This window comes from Rhinoraja longicauda, chromosome 1 (assembly GCF_053455715.1).
Source record: "Rhinoraja longicauda isolate Sanriku21f chromosome 1, sRhiLon1.1, whole genome shotgun sequence".
Classification (NCBI taxonomy): Eukaryota; Metazoa; Chordata; class Chondrichthyes; order Rajiformes; family Arhynchobatidae; genus Rhinoraja; species Rhinoraja longicauda.
This window is the reverse complement of record NC_135953.1, coordinates 102,536,598-102,558,261: the sequence shown is the minus strand read 5'-3', so window position 1 is coordinate 102,558,261 and position 21,664 is coordinate 102,536,598. Positions and strand designations below refer to the sequence as shown.

The 21,664-nt window shown below is 45.4% G+C and overlaps 1 protein-coding gene and 1 long non-coding RNA gene across 2 annotated transcripts in view; one reads left to right on the top strand and one right to left on the bottom strand.

Annotated features, from left to right (window-relative positions):
- The window catches only part of LOC144600177 (uncharacterized), a 223,800-nt gene that overhangs the window by 59,082 nt on the left and 143,054 nt on the right, over positions 1-21,664 (bottom strand). The window lies entirely within an intron of this gene.
- The window catches only part of dkk2 (dickkopf WNT signaling pathway inhibitor 2), a 37,939-nt gene continuing 36,454 nt past the window's right edge, over positions 20,180-21,664 (top strand). The window contains exon 1 of the mRNA XM_078411655.1: positions 20,180-20,374. Coding sequence (XP_078267781.1) covers positions 20,180-20,374 — 195 coding nt within the window. The remainder of the gene's footprint in view (positions 20,375-21,664) is intronic.

Sequence of the window (21,664 nt, the reverse complement as noted above, 5' to 3'; positions counted from 1 at the left end):
TTTTAATGAAAACTACATGGCTCCCTAAACAGCAAGAAAATATTTAAAGGGAAATCACATTTTTTTCAAAATTGCAAGAGGTCTCCAACTGTGACGCACGATTGAAGGGGCAGGACCTGAAACATTAAAAAATGTCAAAGAATTTGTGAACACCAAGATTCCACAAGTACTCCCATCCATCACTGTCATCCATCCTCAGTATCCCACAGATAGACACAAAAAGCCGGAGTAACTCAGCGGGTCAGACAGCATCTCTGGAGAAAAGGAATAGGTGACGTATCGGATTGAGACCCTTCTTCGGATTGATAGTCAGGGAAAATGGGAAATGAGAGATTTTGACGGTGATGTAGAGAGATTATGGAACAAATTAATGAAAGATACACAAAAAGGTGACGATGATAAAGGAAACAGTCCATTGTTAGCTGTGTGTTAGGTGAAAACGAGTTGCAGACAATGAGACTCAACAAGATGATTTTGAAGCTAGTACGACTTGGGTGGGGGAGGGATAGATAGATAGAGAGTATGCAAGGATTACTTGAAGTTAGAGAAATCAATATCATACCACTGGGTTGTAAGCTGCCCAAGCAAAATATTAGATGCTGTTCCTCCAATTTGCTTTTGTCCTCACTCTCACAGTAGTGGAGACCTAGGACAGAAAGGTCAGCGTTGGAATGGGAAGGTAAATTAGTATTTAGTAACTGGAAGATTGGTGAACCTGAGCGAAGGCGCTCAGCGAAACAATTGCCCAGTCTACGTTTGGTCTCGCCAATGCTTAAGAGTCCACACCTTGAACAACGTATACAATAGATGAGGTCACCTCCCTTCCCGCCAATGCTACAACACGCAGTCCCTGGAAGAGTCATAGAGTCATAGTCATAGAGTCATACAGTGTGGAAATAGGCCTCTACAGCCCAACTTTCCCACACTGACCAACATGTCTCATTACACTGGTCTACCTGCCTGCCTGTGGTTAGCCCATATCCCTCTAAATCTGTCCTATCATGTACCTGTTTCTTAAATGTTGCAATAGTCCCTGCCTCAACTACCTCCTCTGGCAGCTCAAGCCGTACACTCACCACTGTTTGTGTGAAAAAGTTACCCCTCAGATTCCTATTAAATCTTTCCCCCTTCACCTTAAAGCTATGTCCTCTGGTTCTCGATTCCCTACTCTGGACAAGAGACTCTGTCTCTCTGTCTACCCGATCTATTCCTCTCATGATTTTGTACACCTCTATAAGATCACCGCTCATCCTCCTGCGCTCCAAGGAATAGAGTCCTAGCCTACGCAAACTATCCCGATAGCTCACACCCTCAAATTCTGGCAATATCCTCGTAAATCTTCACAGTACCCTTTCCAACTTGACAATATCTTCCCTTGGCCTCCATTCTATACATGCTGGAATCTTGCGTAGAACTCACTACTAGAATAACTTAGGGGATCAGGCAGAATCTATGGAAGGCATGGATAGATGATGTTTCAGGTCGGGACTCTTCTTCAGATCTTGATTGAGGAGTACATTATCCTCGGGTTAATGCAGTCAGTCCATGTTGCTTTTCAAATTGTTTGCATAGGATTTTTTGTTAACATAGACCAGTGTGCAATTCTAAGCGTTTGAGGGTGGCACGGTGGTGCAGCTGGTAGTGCCAGAGACCCGAGTTCGATCCTGACCTCAGGTGCTGACTGTGCTGGGTTTGCACATTGTCTGTGTGACCGTGATTTGCCTTTCTCCCACATCCCAAAGACACGTGGATGTGTAGGTTAATTGGCCTCTGCAAATTGCTCCTAGTGTGTAGGGAGTGGGTGGAAACGTGGGAGAACATGGAACTAGAATGAACGGATGATCGATGGTCGGTGTGGACTCGGTGGGCCGAAGGGCCTGTTTCCATTCTCTAAACTAAAACTAAAGTAAATAGATCTCAACCATTTTTTTGTGCTGAGGGACTATCTTAAGAAATGTATGATTGACCGCCTGGTCTAAAGTAATTATGTCTGCATTTTCACAAGGGACTCCTTTCCACAGGTGGGCCCAGGTTACAGCGGGGTTTTGTTCTTTTGTATTTGCTACTGAGACCAGGAAACTGTGCCCTTTTAAGAGTTTATGAATTGGTCAAGGCTACAGTTGCAACATGTTTTCTTCACCTGGAATTATTTAGACAAGCAGAGTATTATGATTATGATAATGAACTGATAATCTGGAAATATGGGAACAGATCCCACAAAATTAATTTAGTTTAGTTTAGTTTAGAGATACAGCGCAGAAATAGGCCCTTAGTCCGCGCTGACCAGCGATCTCCGCACACTTACACTATCCTAGACACACACTAAGGACAATTCCCAATTATACCGAGCCAATTAACCAGCAAACCTGCATGTATTTGCAGTGTGGGAAGATACTGGAGATCCCGGAGAAAACCCATGCAGCTCATGGGGGGACCATACAAACTCCATACAGACAACACCTGTAGTCAGGATCTAATAGAGCTGAAATAAAAGGGTAATATCAGTAATTTTGAACAAGGCATCTTATGTCACAATTTAACTTTCATGTGACTCCGGACTCTCAGACATATAACAGGCTCCTCACTGCCCTCTTGTCCCAGAACGTTTAAGGATATGAAATCTCATCAGTCTTTTCAATCATAAATTCCTTTATCCACATTTTAAACATGTTACCCTCCCCCTTCCCTTTCTCCCCACACCCCTCCTATCTCCCCCTCAACCCCACCTGTACTTGCACTGTTTTTTCCCCTCAGCTTCCATCACATTTTTTCTTCTGGCTTCACAATTTGTAACCCGTCAATCCTGTTGCCTCACACCTTCTATTTTTTTTCATCTCTGGCCTTTGTCCAACTACCTGCCTATCAACGCCTAACCCCCCCCCCCCCCCACCCCTCGCCTGTGTTCACTTATTGCTTGCCAGGCTTTGTTTGGACTCTCCTCTCTCCCAGCTTCCTTCTCAACAATCAGTCTGAAGAAGGGTCCTGACTCAAAACGTTATCTATCCATATTCTTCAGAGAGGCACTGGAGTTTAAAGATACAGCACGTCAACAGGCCCTTTGGCCCACCGAATCCGCGCAAACCAGCGATCACCCCGTACACTAACCTACACACACCAGGGATAATTTTACAACTTAACAAAGCCAATTAACCTACAAAGCTGTACGTTTTTGGAGCATGGAAGGAAACATGAGCCCCCAGAGAAAACCCATGTGGTCACAGGGAGAATGTACAAACTCCGTACAGACAGCACCCGTTGTCAGGATCGAACCTGGGTCTCTGGCGCTGTAAGGCAGCAACTCTATCATAGCGCCACTGTGCTGCTGCAGATGCTGTCTGGCCCGCTGAATAACTCCAGCACTTTGTGTCTTTTTTTATATTGCAATTACGTCTTTTCACCACTTGAGGCATCACAGCCCTTATGTGACAGATTTGGATAGTTTTCCTTGCACACGTCCTCCCCAGCTTACAAACGCCCAATTTATTTACAGTCCGTACATACGAATGAGCAGCGGAGGATTACGGGATGGATTTGCCAGCCGTTACGAGGTTACAGGCATCTTCTTCTTCCATGTGTGTGGTGGAGGGAGATACGAGTGGGAGAGTCTAGGACCAGAGGTCATAGCCTCTGAATTAAAGGACGTTCTTTTAGGAAGGAGATGAGGAGAAATTTCTTTAGGCAGAGGGTGGTGAATCGGTGGAATTCTTTGCCACAGAAGGGTGTGAAGGCCAAGTCAGTGGATATTTTTAAGGCAGAAATAGATAGATTCTTGATTAGTTCAGATGTCAGAGGTTATGGGGAGAAGGCAAGAAAATGGGGTTAGGAGGGAGAGATAGATCAGCAATGATTGAATGTCTGAGTAGACTTGATGGGCTGAATGGTCTAATTCTACTCCTATCACTTATGATCTTATGAAGTAGGTATTTCATCCCCCATCCATCTCCACTGATATGGAGATGGCGGCACGGTAGCGCAGCGGTAGAGTTGCTGCTTTACAGCGAATGCAGCGCCGGAGACTCAGGTTCGATCCTGACTACGGGTGCTGCACTGTAAGGAGTTTGTACGTTCTCCCCGTGACCTGCGTGGGTTTTCTCCAAGATCTTCGGTTTCCTCCCGCACTCCAAAGACGTGCAGGTATGTAGGTTAATTGATTGGGTAAATGTAAAAAATTGTCCCTAGTGTGTGTAGGATAGTGTTAGTGTGCGGGGATCGCTGGGCGGTGCGGACTTGGTGGGCCGAAAAGGCCTGTTTCCGCGCTGTATATATATGATATGATATGATATGATATTCCTTCCCCTAACTTCACATTTCACACCTCTTCTATCCTTATTTGACTATGCAGTGAATGGAGGGGTATGGATCACATGCAGGCATAGGGCATCGATTTAACTGCATCGTGTTCAGCGCAAACATCTTGGGCTAAAGATGCTCTAAACAAATTGCGAACTGTTCAGATTACAAACAGTTCACAGGAACAGAACTCTGCCATAACCTGGGCATAATGTGTGGATATGAATTCCTCCTAAAAATTTGGACAGAATTACTTTAGAACGGGGATTGAATCACACGTTCGTCCCTAGTCCAGTTATCTCCCAAATCTATGCCTATTTCAATTGAAGATCTTTATTTATTTTGCAAAGTCATAGGAAATGAGCTCATTCATTCCAAAATAATTTGTCTTGCTCACTCCATCACTTGACTTTCCAATGATGCACAGAAGAATAAAAAGGTAGTAGAGCTTAAAGAACTTGTCGATTTTCATTTTGTCACTGGATCATACTTATTTGTTATTTTTTCTGAAAACATCCTGGTACCTTTAATTCATGAAGAGTATGACGTGAAATGAGAATGACTTTGGCAATCAAAGATTTATCAATAAGATGGCTTGAGCACAATAGAAATGAGACTAATTTCATAACACATTAGTCAATCTCCAAATGGCTTTGCAAAATGAATACCGGTCTTCAATTGAAATGCGTTTGGATATGCGACGGGTGCAAATTTATAAATCAATAAATACATTCAAATCTATTAATAAATTATTTCTTCCAAAATATATCAGAATGGGTTGAAACACAAACTGCTTGAGGAACTCAATGGGTCAGGCAGCATCTGTGGAGCGAATGGACAGGTGACGTTTCTGGTTGATCCTACTTCAGATCCGATACGTCATCTATCCATGTCCTCCAGAGATGCTACCTGAGTACTCCAGCATGTTGTGTCTTTTTGCAGTTCCTTGTTTCTATAGGAAGAAGACTCCAAATGATGTTAGTACTACACCACTTTCACCTTCATTAATGCATTAAGGATAATCTTCTGTAGAAATTTCTAATCTTCTCTCATATGCTCAGCAGTAAATTTGGAAATCATTCTTTTATGAAATCAAGCCTTTTATTCCTCTAAATCTGTTTCTTTCTCCACAGATGCCGCCTGGCCTTAAAAGTTTAATTTAGTTTAGTGATATAGTGTGGAAACATGCTGTTCAGCTCACCGAGTCCTCGCCGATCAATGATCACCTATACATTAGTGATCATTCAACACACCAGGGACAATTTGCAGAAGCCAATTAACCTTCAAACCTGCACGTCTTTGGAATGTGCGAGGAAACCGGAGCACCCAGAGAAAACCCCATGGTTACAAGGAGAAGGTGCAAACTCTGTACAGACAGCACCTGTAGTCAGGATCTAACCTGGGTCTCCAGCGCTGTAAGGCAGCAAATCTTACTGCTGTGCCACTGTGCCGCACTTTTACTTCCACCTTTTCCTGCTTTTTAATTCAGATATCCAGTATCTGCAATTTCACAGTTTGTATTGTTTCTATCAGGGTTTTAACAAACCTTCCATCACATGCTGAAGAAAATGGTGGAAATTGTGGTTTAAATACAAGTTCTGTAATTCAGATCTATAGTCCAGTTGACCTGTTATGTTGTAATGCGTGGGCTGGCTTTTTAAATACACATGGAGAGGATGCCACTGGGAATACTTTTATTACCCTATATCTGTTTCTTTCTCCAGATGCCGCCTGGCCTGAAAATTACTCCGGTTTCTCTGGAATGTCAGAGGTTGAGGGGAGACTTGATAGAAGTATGTAAAATTATGAGAGGCATAGATAGGCTAGACAGTCAGAACCTTTTTTCCCCAGGGTAGAAATGTCCAACACTAGAGGGCATAGCTATAAGGTGAGAGGGGGAAAGTTGAATGGAGATGTGCAGGGCAAATTTTTAACACAGAGTGGCGGGAGTATGGAATGCATTGCTAGGGGTGGTAGTGGAGGCAGATACGCCAGTGACATTTAAGAAGCTTTTAGATAGGCACATGGATATACAGGGAATGGAGGGATATGGATCATGTAGAGGCAGAGGAGATCAATTTAACGAGGCATCGTGTTCGGCACAAACATTGTGAGCCGAGTGACTCTTTCTTGTGCTGTACTGTTCTTTGTTCTATATGGTTCTTATGTGGGAGACCTGGCTAGGATCTGCCCAGTATCAGCATAATAACAAATCTATGAAAAGCGGCCATCAACTTAAACCAAGCAATAACTTTCCAGTTGACATACACCACCCACTGTACAACTTGATTCACTACTTCGGTGCTTGTTTTCTTTACCCAGCCCAACAGAATAGATTGGGGGGGGAGGGGGAAGAATGCATAAAACTTTTAAACGTTAAAAGGAACACGTCATATCACATTGGACAAATATTGCTGGCTGGAGATGATGGTTTTTATAACCACTATTTGCCAGCCATCTGGATTTCTCTAATTCCTCATTTTACATATGTGCCAATGAGATTTACTGAGTGTCAGATACTGCATATGCTGTTACCAATCTCCTTCTCATTTCTCCATGTGGAATCAAACAACAGAGTCCAGAGACACAAGGAACTGTAGATCCGGGGATCAGGAGAAAAACACAGAGATGGCTGATAGCTTCATAAGGTCATAAGTGATAGGAGCAGAATTAGGCCATTCGGCCCATCAGGTCTACTCCATCATTCAATCATGCCTAATCTATCTCCCTGACAGCCATACCCATCAAGAATCTATCTATCTCTGCCTTAAAAATATCCATTGAATTGGCCTCCACAGCCTTCTGTGGCAAAGAATTCCACAATTCATGTTCTTAGGAATAATCAAGGACTAGTTCTTAAGAATAATCAAGGACTAGTCTCACCCTTGTCACTCCCTCTGCTCCCCTCTTCCATCAGGCAAGAGGTACAGAAATTTGAAAACACATATCTTCAGATTCAGGGGCAGTTTCTTCCCAGCAGGTATCAGGCAACTGAACTGTCTTCCAACTACTCACGAGCAATCCTGACCTCTCATCTTCTCCATTGGAAATCTTCAAACTAGCTGTAAGTGGACTTTACTGGACTTTATTTAGCACTAAACATTATACCCTTTATCCTGTATCTGTATACTGTGGACAGCTTGATTCTAAGCATGTATAGTCTTTTCACTGACTGACAGCATGCAACAAAAAGCTTTTCACTGTACCTGTGACAATAATAAACTAAACTAAACTAAAGACAAAGTGCTTGAGGAACGCAATGGGTCAGGCAGCGTCTCTGGAGAACATGGAGAGGCGACAATTCAGGTGGGGACCCTTCTTCAGACAGATGGTGGTGTGGGAATGTGGGGAAAGGTGGGAAAAAGGGGTGCAATCAGGACAAAGCCTGGAAAATGATAGGTAGATGCAAGTAAGGGGGGGGGGGGGGGTGCTTGGCAGGTGAGTGGACAAAAGCTAGATATGAAAAGGAGGCAAAGAGTGTCAGATAAGAAGAGACGAGTGAAATGTAAACTCAGAGTCCAGACCGATGGTATTACAATGGGATTCTTGTCTCCAGCCATTTCCAGCTTTTTGTAGGGCTTGAGCTCCCATTTGAATGAATGAATGAATGAATGAATGAATGATACTTTATTATCCCATGTGAAATTCTTTGTTTTGCATACCATGCAATAAAAAAAGCAATGATTCGTCACGTATAGGACGCCGACAAAGTTACAAAGTGTTCAACGTAGTCCCAATGGTCCCTCTTCCTTCTCTGCAGCCTTCCCACGCCGGGTCTCTCTTCGTCCTCCACACCAACCTTTGATCGCCCATTCATACTAGTTCTACGTTATCACACTTTCTCATCCGTGCCCGATCCATTAGGGGCAATTTTACAGAGGCCAATTTACCTGCAAACCCGCACCTCTTTGGAATGTGGGAGAAGAAAACCAGAGCATCCGGGGAAAACACGCAGTCATAAGGAGAACGTGCAAACTCCACATAGACAGCACCCGAGGTAAGGATTGAAACTATGTCTCTGACGCTGTGACGCAGTGGCTCGACCAGCTGTGCCACCATTTGTGTGTGCATCTTTCTGCCATTTCATCCTGTTGGTAGATTTTGGTCCCTCAATCCATTCTTAAATGACAGGTCGTGCTGCCTCTTTCATGTATTGATTTTGGACCATTCATCAGCAGCAGCGGCATAGAAAACCAGGTGAAATTATGAAATTATGAAGAAAGTTCTCAACCCAAAAAGAGGCTGAACTAGGGTCGCGACCTGAAATGTCACCTTTCCATTCCCTCCACAGATGCTGCCTGACCCATTAGACTTTAGACTTTAAAGATACAGTATGGAAATAGGCCCTTTGGCCTGAGTCCGTGCTGACCAGTGAACACCTCATACACTTGCGTCATCCTACACACAGTCGGAACAATTTACAATTTACAGAAGCCAATTAACCTACAAGCCTGTATGTCTTTCGAGTGTGGTAGGAAACTAGGGCACCCAGAGAAAACCCACGCGGTCAGATGGAGAACGTACATAATCTGTATAGACATCACCCGAGGTCAGGATCGAACCCGGGTCGCTGGTGCTGTCAGGCAGCAACTGCTTCGCCACGGTGTCGCCAACCCACTGAGTTATTCCAGCACTTTGTCTTTTATACAATGTTACAGCATCTGCAGTTCCCTGTGTCTCTAAAACTATACTAGTTCTTTTCCGAGAGCACAAGAAGGAATGCAGTTTATTGTGGCAAATAATCTGGCATGAATTTACTGCCAGTGAGAGTCATGCTAATGTTTTGTATTTTAATGCTGCAGACGTTTGTACCATGCATCGCATTCCTCAAGTGGTGGAGAAAAGAGGTGTTAATGGTACATATTTCACAGAGCTGATTTATGATACACTAATTCTTCATAAGTATTAAAATAGTCATTTTTTTACCACTTTTATTTTCTGTTACTGAATTTTGCTAATGCTTTTAATTCTATTTTTACATTTTTGAGAATCCAGTTCATTCATTCCCCGCGGTTTTGCTAACCGTTATTTAAAAACGGAGGAGCTTTAATGGAATTCCTACAGCTTAAATTAAACTCCCTCCAAAACAAAGGTAGCCAGAACACTTTGCTTTCCCGGACACATTTATGAATTTAGAGCGAAAGCGATATTAAACACCGTGCATGATTTAACGTCATGTCAAAACCAATAGCTAACTTTCAATGGTTCAATTTAGCACATTGCAATCTACGAAAACCAAAATGTAGAATGTAATTGGTTAGGTACAACCCAGAGTGCATTGACTTAACATTTGAGTGTGAGAAAATATGCCCCCCTATAAAACATGAACACAATGAACAATGAACACAAGGGCTGCACAGTGGCACAGGGGTAGAGATGCTGCCTTACATCACCAGAATCCCGGGTTCGATCCTAACTACGGGTGCTATCTGTACGGAGTTTGTACGATCTCCCTGTGACCGCGTAGATTTTCTTTGGGAGGGAGCTGCGGTTTCCTCGCACACTCCAAAGATGTACAGGTTTGGAGGTTAATTGGCTTGGTAAAATTGTAAATTGTACCAAGTGTGTATAGGATAGTGTTAATGGGCAGAGATCGCTGGTCGGCATGGACTCGGTGGGCCGAAGGGCCTGTTTCCACACTGCATCTCTAAACTAAACTAAACAATGTACATTCTATTTGTTAGTAACCATTGAATGATGGTGTTTATTCACAAAATGCTGGAGTAACTCAGGAGGTCAGGCAGCATCTCAGGAGAGAAGGATTGGGTGACGTTTCGGGTCAAGACCCTTCTTCAGACTGATGTCAGGGGGGCGGGACAAAGGAAGGATATAGGTGGAGACAGGAAGATAGAGGGAGAACTGGGAAGGGGAGGGGAAGAGAGGGACAGAGGAACTATCTAAAGTTGGAGAAGTCAATGTTCATACTGCTGGGCTGCAAGCTGCCCAAGCGAAATATGAGGTGCTGTTCCTCCAATTTCCAGTGGGCCTCAGTGGTGCTGCGGGATATAGAGGAGGCCCTAGTGAGAGCCTCATCTATAATGGAAGAGGGGAAGCCCCGTTTTGTATTATTACCAGCATCTGCAGTTATTTTCCTACACTACATTGAATGATGGTGTGGCCCGTCAGTTAGATGTTTTGAACTAGTCGTAAATCGTGCAGTATTTTTGCAACGGATCCACAACTCAGTTGACTGACGGGTGTCAAAACGAGCCATACCATATAATTGAAGATAGACACAAAGTGCTGGAGTAACTCAGCTGGTCAGGCAGCATCTCTGGAGAAAAGGGATGGGTGGCGTTTTGGGTCGGAACCATTCTTCAGACTGAGAGTAGAGGGGTCGGGAGCGGAAATTAAAGGCAGGAGAAAGCCAGAACAAATCAGGGCTGGCAACAGATGACCAAGGAAGGGTGGAGCCCACAATGGCCCATTGTTGGATGGGGAAGAGTTGATAACAAAGGGATACAGGGATGCAAACAGTGGAACTAGAAGGACGACTAGGGAGGGAATGCAGGAGTTACTTGAAATGAGATAAATCGATGTTCATACTGTTGGGTTGTAAGTTGCGCAAGCAAAATATGAGTTGCTGTTCCTCCAGTTTGTGTGTGGCCTCCCTCTGACAGCGGAGGAAGCCCAGGGCAGAAAAGTCAGTATGGAAATGGGAAGGGGAGTTCAAATGTTTGGTAAGCGGGAGATTGCATAGGCCAAGGCAGACTGAGCTTAAGTGTTCCCCTCTCCTCTCCTAATAACATATGATCGTTATCCTGCAGGCTGGGAAATAAACTATCACTCTGGCTTTGCCCTCACCTTCTGCCAAACGGTTATAAAACCATTCTTTGAGGTGACAGTAACACCTCTGTGGATGATTAATGGCGCAAACATTAGAACATAATTGATGCAAAACCTCTTTATTGGTTCCCTGGAGTGCCTCCTAAAAGGAGCATTTAAAAAACAGCTTCTGGAAATACGGTCGAAGCAATGAATAATAGCTGTAACACACAAAACGTAGTCATTTTCTACCACAATTTTAAGGCTCAGTGCTTATAATGTGAATTTTGATAATTCTGTCCTTTTTAGCTAGACCCATATCAAAATACCTTTTTCTGTATTGATATTCATGAAAAACTCATTATCCAATGTATTTGTGTAGGAAGGAACTGCAGATGCTGGTTTACACTGAAGATAGACACAAAACGCTGGGGTAACTCAGCAGTTTAGGCAGCATCTCTGGATAGAAGGAATGGATGACGTTTTGGGTCTAGACCCTTATTCAGGCTGAGAGTCGGGAGAGGGAGACACAGGGATATGGAAGGATAATGTGTGAAAACGAGACATCAAAGGGGAGTAAGTTCAAGAAGAATGTAGAATAGTTAATTGTTAGGGGAAGGTGACAACAACGCATACAAAGACAGTCAGACTGGTCGGAAAACCAGGATGAGGAAGGTATGGAGAGAGAGGGAAAAGCAAGGGTTACTTGAAGTTAGAGAAGCTGACATTCATACCGCTGGGTTGTAAGCTGCCCATATGAGATATGAGATGCTGTTCCTTCAATTTGCGTTGGGCCTCACTCTGACATTGGAGGAGGAACTGTCAGGCTGGGATTTCTCCGGGTGCTCCGGTTTCCTCCCTTACTCCAAAGACGTACAGGTTTGTAGGTTAATTGGCTCAGGTAAAATTGTAAATTGTCCCTAGTATGTGTAGGATAGTATTAGTGTGTGGTGGGATCGCTGGTCGGCCCAGACTTGGCGAGCTGAAGGACCTGCTTCCACGCTGTATCTCTAAAGTCTAAAGGTACTGCTTGACCCACTGAGTTACGCCAGCACTTTGTGTCCATTTTGTGTAAACCAGCATCTGCAGTTTCTTGTTTCTAGATGTTTGTTTCTAACCAGTTGATGTTTTGTCCCAAATGATTAATTGTCACTTTTTGTGATGCCTGAGCTTTCAGTTGGATGTGGATGCAGATTCCTTTGTTTTTGGCTTATCCATTCAGATGACCAAACTAGACACATAAAAACAATTCCACCGTATCCTTTCTTTCAGAGAGAGAGGTGCCCAAAATGCTCTAATGTTCCTTGTAACATTCTGAGCAGCAAGAGAACATTGTGAACATTATGAATTAAATAGATTTAGGGTAGACAGACCATAGATAGAGAGTCAGAACCTTTTTCCCAGAATGGAAATATGAAATAGTAGAGGGCACAGCTGAAAGGTGATTGGGGTGAGTTTTTTTTACACAGTAAGTACTTGGAACATGCTGCCAGGGGTGGTGGTGTAGACAGAATCTGATAGTGGCATTTAAGAGACTTTTGGAGGGGAACATGGATAAATGCAGGGAATGGAGGGATATGGATTATGTGCAGGCAGCTAAGAGTTGGTCTTAGCATTATGTTCGGCACATTATGTTTCATGCTGTACTGTTCTAGTTTAGTTTAATTTAGAGACACAACATGGAAATATTCCCTTCAGCCCACCCAGTCCAGGCCACCTAGTGAACACTAGTTCCATGTTATTCCACTTTCTCATCCACTCCCTACACACGTGGCAATTTACGGAGGCCAATTAACCTACAAATCCGCACGTCTTTGAGATGTGGGGGGAAACCTGAGCGCCCATAGGAAACCCACACGGTCACATGATGGATGTGCAAACTCCACACAGACAGCACCCAAGGTCAGTAATCAACCCGGGTGTCTACCAATGATCTTAAACAGCAAAGTCTTGCCTTACACAAGAAGTTAGAGCTGTAGTGTGTCAGACATTAGTTCTATTCCAATATTAGCTGATTGTAAAGTCGTATACAGGGAAGCATTCATAAGGTCAGCTGGTGTGACAACAAATATCACGAAACAATTCTGAAGAAGGGTCTCGACCTGAAATGTCACCTATGCATGCTGAGTCTGAGGAAAGGTATCGACCTGAAACATCACCTATCCATGTTCTCCAAAGATGCTGCCTGACCCACTGAGTTACTCCAAATGACTTTTTTGTCATTTTGTTTATCATACAAAATAAGGGTACAGTAAATTATAGTTCCAATATCTCAAAGAGAGCAAAATAACTTTTGGTCAAAATGATGTGGCTGTCTCTATAACCACCATGTTTTGTGTTCTGAGTTCTGATGTTAATGAACCATATAAAGGCAGCCACCATCACAGCTACACCAAGGTGGGAAGGGGTTGGGCAGTATAACAGTAAAAACAAAACTTTGTGCAGACATGTGTTCTGTGTGAAAGTGCCTCAGTATTCAGCACCTGAATGTAATAGAGGAGGCAGGAAATTATCGTGCCTGCCACATTATTCCAAAAGTTACAATGTCAAGCTACAGCCTTCACTGAACAGACACTGGCTTTTCATCTATATACTAAAACACTCGTTTGTTTATTTGTTAGTTCCTGAACTACAGCCAAAACGGTACATGATAGCGCGACAATTTTAGACCCACCTTACTCACCGTCGTCCCTTTGGTGCTAATGGGAGAAGTTTCATTGAAATCGCTGTTAAATTTTTTGTTATCCACATTTTAAAGTTTAAATCTATCTCCTAGGAAGGGAGGAGAGAGGGAGGAAGGGAGGGAGGGGGGGGGAGAGGGTGCTGCACCAATGCAGGAGAGGTTTGGGCCCAACGGGTCCACTTGGTCTAATTGCTTTTAAATATGACTGAACAGCAAATAAACTCTTCCAATCCAAATAGCTATTGAAGCTAATACTTTTTGAGATGTACGGTCTGCCGCGTCTTTTTCCTTCTTTGTGTTTTTAGGTTTTTTTTCAAAAATGTATGTTTTAGTTTATCTTTAGTTTTGTATTATGTGGTGGCGGGGGGGGGGGGGGGATAGGGAAAACTTTTCAAATCTCCTTCCTCGACGGAGATGCAACTTTTTCCGTGTCGTATCTCCGTCTGCACTGTGGCCTAATATCGTGTAGCTGGCGGCGTCCTGTTGGGACCGTGGGAGCTCCAACCGCGGGAGCCTGCGGACTTTAACATCGTGGAGCTCGCGGTCCCTGTTTAGCGACCGACTTCAGGAGCTCCAACCACAGGAGCTTCAACCCACCCCGATCGCGGGAGCTTCGATCATCCCAACGTGGGAGCTTCGATCGCCCTGGCATGGGAGATTCAATCGCCGGCTGTGGAGCTTCAATCACCCCGACTGCAGATGGTTCAACTCCCCCGACCGCGGTATAAAAGGAGGAAAGAAGATAAAACTTTATTGCCTTCCATCACAGTAGGGAATATGGAGGAGCCGCGGTGGTGAATGTTTATGTTAAATTTTTATGTAGTTGTGTATCTTGTTGCTTTTTTGGTATGACTGTGTGGCAAACCGAATTCCTCGTATGTTGCAAAACATACTTGGCTAATAAATGACGATTACGATTACGATTATGATTTTTATGGTCTACTATTGTTCAATAGAAATTATTATTCACATGGACAGATGGCTGTTTTAGTCATTCACTGGAAGGCATTGTGTCAGCATGGTTTGGAAACAGCTCCAATAGACAATAGACAATAGGTGCAGGAGTAGGCCATTCGGCCCTTCGAGCCAGCACCACCATTCAATGTGATCATGGCTGATCATTCTCAATCAGTTCCCCATTCCTGCCTTCTCCCCATACCCCCTGACTCAGCTATCCTTAAGAGTATCTAGCTCTCTCTTGAATGCATTCAGAGAATTGGCCTCCACTGCCTTCTGAGACAGAGAATTCCACAGATTTACAACTCTCTAACTGAAAAAGTTATTCCTCATCTTCGTTCTAAATGGCCTACCACATATTCTTAAAATGTGGCCCCTGGTTCTGGACTCCCCCAACATTGGGAACATGTTTCCTGCCTCTAACGTGTCCAACCCCTTAATAATCTTATATGTTTCGATAAGATCCGCTCTCATCCTTCTAAATTCCTGTGTATACAAGCCTAGTCGCTCCAGTCTTTCAACATATGACAGTCCTGCCATTCCAGGAATTAACCTAGTAAACCTATGCTGCACGCCCTCAATAGCAAGAATATCCTTCCTCAAATTTGGAGACCAAAACTGCACACAGTGCTCCAGGTGCGGTCTCACTAGGGCCCTGTACAACTGCAGAAGGACCTCTTTGCTCTTATACTCAACTCCTCTTGTTATGAAGGCCAACATTCCTTTGGCTTTCTTCACTGCCTGCTGTACCTGCTTGCTTCCTTTCAGTGACTGATGCACTAGGACACCCAGATCTCGTTGTACGTCCCCTTTTCCTAATTTGACACAATTCAGATAATAATCTGCCTTCCTATTCTTACCACCAAAGTGGATAACCTCACACTTATCCACATTAAACTGCATCTGCCATGCATCCGCCCGCTCACACAACCTGTCCAAGTCACACTGCAACCTCAAGCATCTTCCTCACAGTTCACACTACCACCCAGCTTTGTATCATCTGCAAATTTGCTAATGGTACTTTTAATCCCTTCATCCAAGTCATTAATGTATATTGTAAATAGCTGCCGTCCCAGCACCGAGCCTTGCGGTACCCCACTAGTCACTACCTGACATTCTGAAAGGGACCCATTTATCCCCACTTTCTGTCTGCTAACCAAAACCACAAGAAATTGAAGAGAGTTGTGGACACAGCCCAGTCCATCACACAAACCAACCTCCCTTCCATTAACTCCATCCACACTGCACACTGCCTTGGCAAGGATGAGTGTCACCCTGGTCACCCCCTCTCCCATCAGGCAAGAGGTACAGAAGTGTGAAAATGCACACCTCCAGATTCAGGGACAGTTTCTTCCCTGCTGTTCTCAGTCAACTGAACCATCCTACCAACAACTAGAGAGCAGTCCTGAGCTACTATCTACCCCATTGAAGACCCTTGGACTATCATTATCTTGCAGTAAACATTAGTCCCTTTATCATGTATCTGCATAGTGCGGTCAGTTACACAATCATGTAGAGTCTTTCCAAAGACTGGTTAGCACGCAACAACAGCTCTTCACTGTACCTCGGTACACGTGACAATAAACTAAACTAAACTAAACTAAACTACTTGTCACTTTCAGGTCTTCATGTTGCACATGGAGAGCAATGGAGGAATTTCAAGTTAATTAACAACTTAACATGTCACAATGTGAATGCCCCCTCAGGTCAAATCTATGTAAGTACCAACCCATGATTAGTAACATAAATTAAAAAGGGTGTTTCTTATTGCATACTTTGTGGGAAATGGTTTCCACAGGCCAGGTCTGTACTTGTTGTCCCTCCCTACTGATCTCATGGGCAGGTAAAACTCAACTACGTTGGTGAATCTATAGTCACATGCAACCCAGACTGGGTGGGGAAAGAGTTATGGAACAGCAGAGAACCATCCAACCCACCACTATTACCCATGGACACTCATCCCATCTGCCCTCATTGAGTCAGTATCCCTCAAGGCCTTGCCTATGCTAGTGCCAGCTTAAGTGCCTCGTACACATGGTGATTGAATGTGATTCCATCACCTCCTCTGACAGTAAGTTCCAGATATCAGCCATATGAATAAAACGTTCTCCTCAGCTCCCCTTTAAAACTCCTTCCTCTCATTTAAACTCATGCACTCTTGATTTTGTTATGCCTGCCTCAGGAAAACAGATTTTGATTGTCTGCCCTGTGTATGATTTCTTAATCTGATTTATTTCTGTCAGGTTACCTCTCAGTCTTCTTTGTTCCAGGAAACTGAGTCCATATTAGGCTTGAAAGGAAGGGATCCAAGCTGTGACAGTGCAGACTGACAGAGGGTAGTGAAGTCTTAATAAATGTACCTGATCCGTCTGAAACAGATGTCAATGGAAGGAAGAGAATGAACATACAAAGCTGTAACTGTGAGATAAAGAGAACTACAGTCACTGCAAATCTGAAATTAATAACAAATATGCTGGATATAGAATTGTAGAGTCATAAAGTGTGGAAACAGTCCCTTAGGTACAACTTGCCCAAACCAACCAACATGCCCCATCTACTCTCGTCCCACCTGCCTGCCTGCCTTTGCCCATATCCCTCTAAACCTATCTTAAGGTAACTGTCCAACTGTTTAAAAAAAATATTATGATAGTACCTGCCTCAACTATCTCCACTGGCAGCTCATTCAATATACCTATCACCCATTTGTGTAAAAATTACCCATCAAGTTCCTATTAAATCTTTCCCTCTCACCTTAAACCTATGACCTCCATTTCTTGATTCCATTACTCTCGGGAAAATGCTCTGTGCATTTACCCTATCTATTCCCTTCACCATTGTGTACACTTCTATCAGATCACCCCTCATCCTCCTGTGTTCCAAGGAATAAAGTCCTAGCCTGCTCAACCTCTCCCTGTAGCTCAGGCCTTCGAGTCCTGGCAACATCTTCGTAAAATCCTGGCAACATCCTCGTAAAAATATACCAGACAGCTCAGAGAGACAATGTAAAACCACATTGTACAACTGAGGGAATGGAGAGGAGAGGGGGAGGGGGGGGGGGGGGGGGGGTTGGAAACTGGAGTCCAGAAAAGTCCAGAACTAAACAGGGACGGAAACGATTACCTGAGGAATGGTGGAGCTCATAATGGTTCATTGTTGGCTGAGGATGCGAACAGTGGAATTAATGGGACCAGTAAAGGAAGGGGGCGGGGGAGGAATGCAGGAATAATTTGAAATTAGATCAACCAACGTTCATACGGCTGGGTCGTATGCTGCCCAAGCAAAATATGAGGTGCTGTTCCTCCAATTTGCGTGTGGCTTCCCTCCGGCAATGGAGGAGGACCAGGACAGAAAAGTCAATGTTGGAATGGAAAGATGAGTTAAACTGTTTGGTAACGGGGGATCGTGTGGGGCCAAGGCGGACTGAGCGCTTTCACTGTGACTAAGAGTTCACAGGCAGATGAAGGAGGAGGGCGGCGCAGGAACAGCAATGGACTTTTGTGTTCAAGGATGAATGAAAGGGAGCTCAGGCCATCATTTGTGGGACGAAGGTGACGAGAAATCGTGCATCCGTGGTGAAAATGTGCCAATTGGGACCGGGAACCTGGAAACATGTCAAAGGTTAAAATTCCCAGCAGTTTTGAGCATTGAGATCACTCGTCCTGGAACATTTCCTCATTCCCCCCCCCCCCCCCCCCCCCTTCATCCCCCTACCCCTCTCAAGCGAGGAATGAAATCAATCACATCTGGACCGGCGATTCGCCACATGTGGCCCAAGCATTCAAGAGAGAGCTAGATAGAGCTCTGAAGGATAGCGGAGTCAGGGGGTATGGGGAGAAGGCAGGAACGGGGTACTGATTGAGAATGATCAGCCATGATCACATTGAATGGCGGTGCTGGCTCGAAGGGCTGAATGGCCTCCTCCTGCACCTATTGTCTGTTGTTTATGGACAACACCGGGCGATCGACAGATTCTCCACACTGGAGCCTTTCCCCCACGGAGACCAGGACACAAGGGCCGACAGACACGTCGAGTTGATGAAGGGGCGGGAGCCCACTATTACTTTGTCCCCCGGGTCTATGACAAGATCTATAGCATACATCTAAAATACCTAATGTTAGCCTTTCTCTCTTACCCCCCTCCCTCCCTCCCTCCCTCACCCCCGCCGTCCACGTTGGGGAGAGGGAGGGGAAATGTATTCTCCAAACCTCCGTATATCTTTCAATCATTACTCTTTATCTCTCCACTTTATCGTCTGTATCTCTGGTCTGAAGGAGGGTCTCGACCCGAAACGCCACCCATACCTTCTCTCCAGAGATGCTGCCTGACCCGCTGAGTTACTCCAGCATTTTGTGTCTATCTCCGAATGGAAAGTTTGGCTCGCTGTTTCTAGGACGGAAAGAGAATGAGTCGAGGGGGAGAGGGAGGGGGAGAGGGAGGGGGGGTCAATATCTTGCCAATAACACGGGAACTGATCTGGTCTGAAGGAGGGTCTGGACCTGAAGTGTCACCTATTCCTTTTCTCCAGCAATGCTAGTTATTACAAGTATTTTGTGTCTGGCTGATCAGACAACTTGCCCCGTCGGCGACGGCTCAATGATGCCTCACAGCGCCGGAGACCCTGCTTCCATCCTGATCCTGGGTGGTGTCTGTGTGGAGTTTGCACGTTTGACCGCGTGGGGTTCCTCCGGGAGCTCCGGTTCCTCCCCCCCCCCCCCCCTACACCCTAAAGACGCGCGTATGTTGATGTGCCTCTGTGAATTGCCCCTTAGTGTGCAGTGAGTGTGTAGAGCTAGTGTGTGTGCACGGGTCGGCGAGGACTGGGTGGGCCGAAGGGCCTGCTTCCGTGCTGTATCTGTTGGAGTTCAAACAGATTGTGTGTTTTTAAAATCTCCTAACGTTTCCGTTTCAACAACAACCAGACAAATAACGCGCGATGCAATCTGCCCTTCAACTCCCCCACCCACCCTCTCTGCTTTTCTCCCACACGCGTTCATTCCCCTTCGCTCCCTCTCACGCTGTGGGTTTCAGCCGATCGCGTCAGGATGGGGAAGGGAGGTGGTTACTGCGGTGGCGGGGAGGGGAGGGGAGGGGAGGGGAGACGAGACCCGCCTGCATCTGCATCTGACCCTACACCCCCACCCCCTCCCTCCCTCCCTCCCTCCCCACGCAGCCCGTCATCTCCCGCATGGCAGGGTGGAGGAGCAGGGTCTATAAATAGTGGAGCACTGAACTGAAGGGTCGCACACGGCGAACCTGCGGCTTCAGGCTTGTTGCGATCGCAGGCGACCTCACTGAAAGACATTATAATTGAATGTCCTTCACCGATAAATCCTTCACTGGGATATCCCGGTCGCCGCGCACTCGAGCCTAACTAACCCTGTCCTAGTCCGAGCTCCGTTAAAGGGAGCTACACAAGAACAGCAGCTGGAGCCCCTCGCCCAGCCCTCACCCCCCTCTCTCCCTCGCTGTGCAAGGCTCCAGTCATGTCCCCGAGCAGCTTACTGCTCCTCTGGACCGGGCTCCTCATCCTGGGCATCCAAAGGATAGACAGCAGCAGACCCAAGGTCAACTCCATCAAGACTCCGGGTGGAGGGCAGTCACCGGATCAACTGCCCACCAACAGATCCACTGCCATCCAACAGGCGAAGGTGAACAAGAAGAACCCGTCCGGGAGCCAGGTGAGAGAGTGTCTGGAGTCCATCACATGATGCACTTTGGGATGTCCCGCCGGCAAAGCGTTGGGGGAAGAACACCGATTTAGTCTGGTGTTTTCTTTGGGAGTTGGGTCATGTACTCCACGGATTGTGTTTGTTTTGGTGGCGTTAAACATTTCGGGAGATGCTAGGAACTGCTGATGGCGGTTTACAAAATAAAAACACAAAATGCTGGCGTAACTCAACGGGTCAGGCAGCATCACTGGAGAACATGGATAGGTGAGGTTTCGGGGTCGGGACCCTTCTTCGGTTTGTAGAAGGGTCCCAACCTGAAATGTCATCTACCCATGTTCTCCAGAGGTGTTGCGTGACCCGCTGAGTTACTCCAGCACTTTGTGTCTGAGTTACTCCAGCACTTTGTGTCTGAGTTACTCCAGCACTTTGTGTCTGAGTTACGCCAGCACTTTGAATACTGTCACTTATCCACGTTCTCCAGAGATGTTGCGTGATCCGCTGAGTTACTCCAGCACTTTGTGTCTGAGTTACTCCAGCACTTTGAATACTGTCACTTATCCACGTTCTCCAGAGATGCTGCCTGACAATAAGTAACTTAGTGCCTGAGTTACTCCGGCACTTTGTATAATGTCACCTATCCATGTTCCCCATGCTGCATGAGCCGCCATCAACAGCCCGGGACCTCTCCATCCTGCAACCCCACGAAGTCACAGTTGCGGCTCTGCTCAATGACCCAGAGGAGAACTCGGTTCCTGGAGAGGAAGCGAAGGTCCCATTTGCCACCAGCGTGGAGTTTTGAATCTGCAAACTGCACAGACTAAAGTGTCCGTCAGTAATCGATGGATTCTCTGCAAATTTAAGACAGACGTCTGTTTTGAACAGACGTTCTCTTTTTGCAAAGGGAATTTTCGATGATGTTGCCAGGACTTGAGGGCTTGAATTCTAGGGAGAGACTGAGCAGGCTAGGACTTTAGTCCTTGGAGCGCAGGAGGATGAGGGGCGATCTCATAGAGGTGGAAAAGATCATGAGGGGGATGGACAGGATGAATGCACAGTCTTTTACCCAGAGTAGGGGAACCAGAGGACATAGGTTTAAGGCGAGAGGGGAAAGATTTAATAGGAACGAAAGGGCAACTTTTTCACACAGTTGGCGGTGAATATATGAAACGAGCTACCAGAGAAGATAGTTGAGGCGGATACAATAACAACATTTAAAGGATACTTGGACAGGTATATGGGTAGGACAGGATTAGAGGAATAAGGACCAAATGCGGGGAACTGGCTTAGACGGGGCAGCTT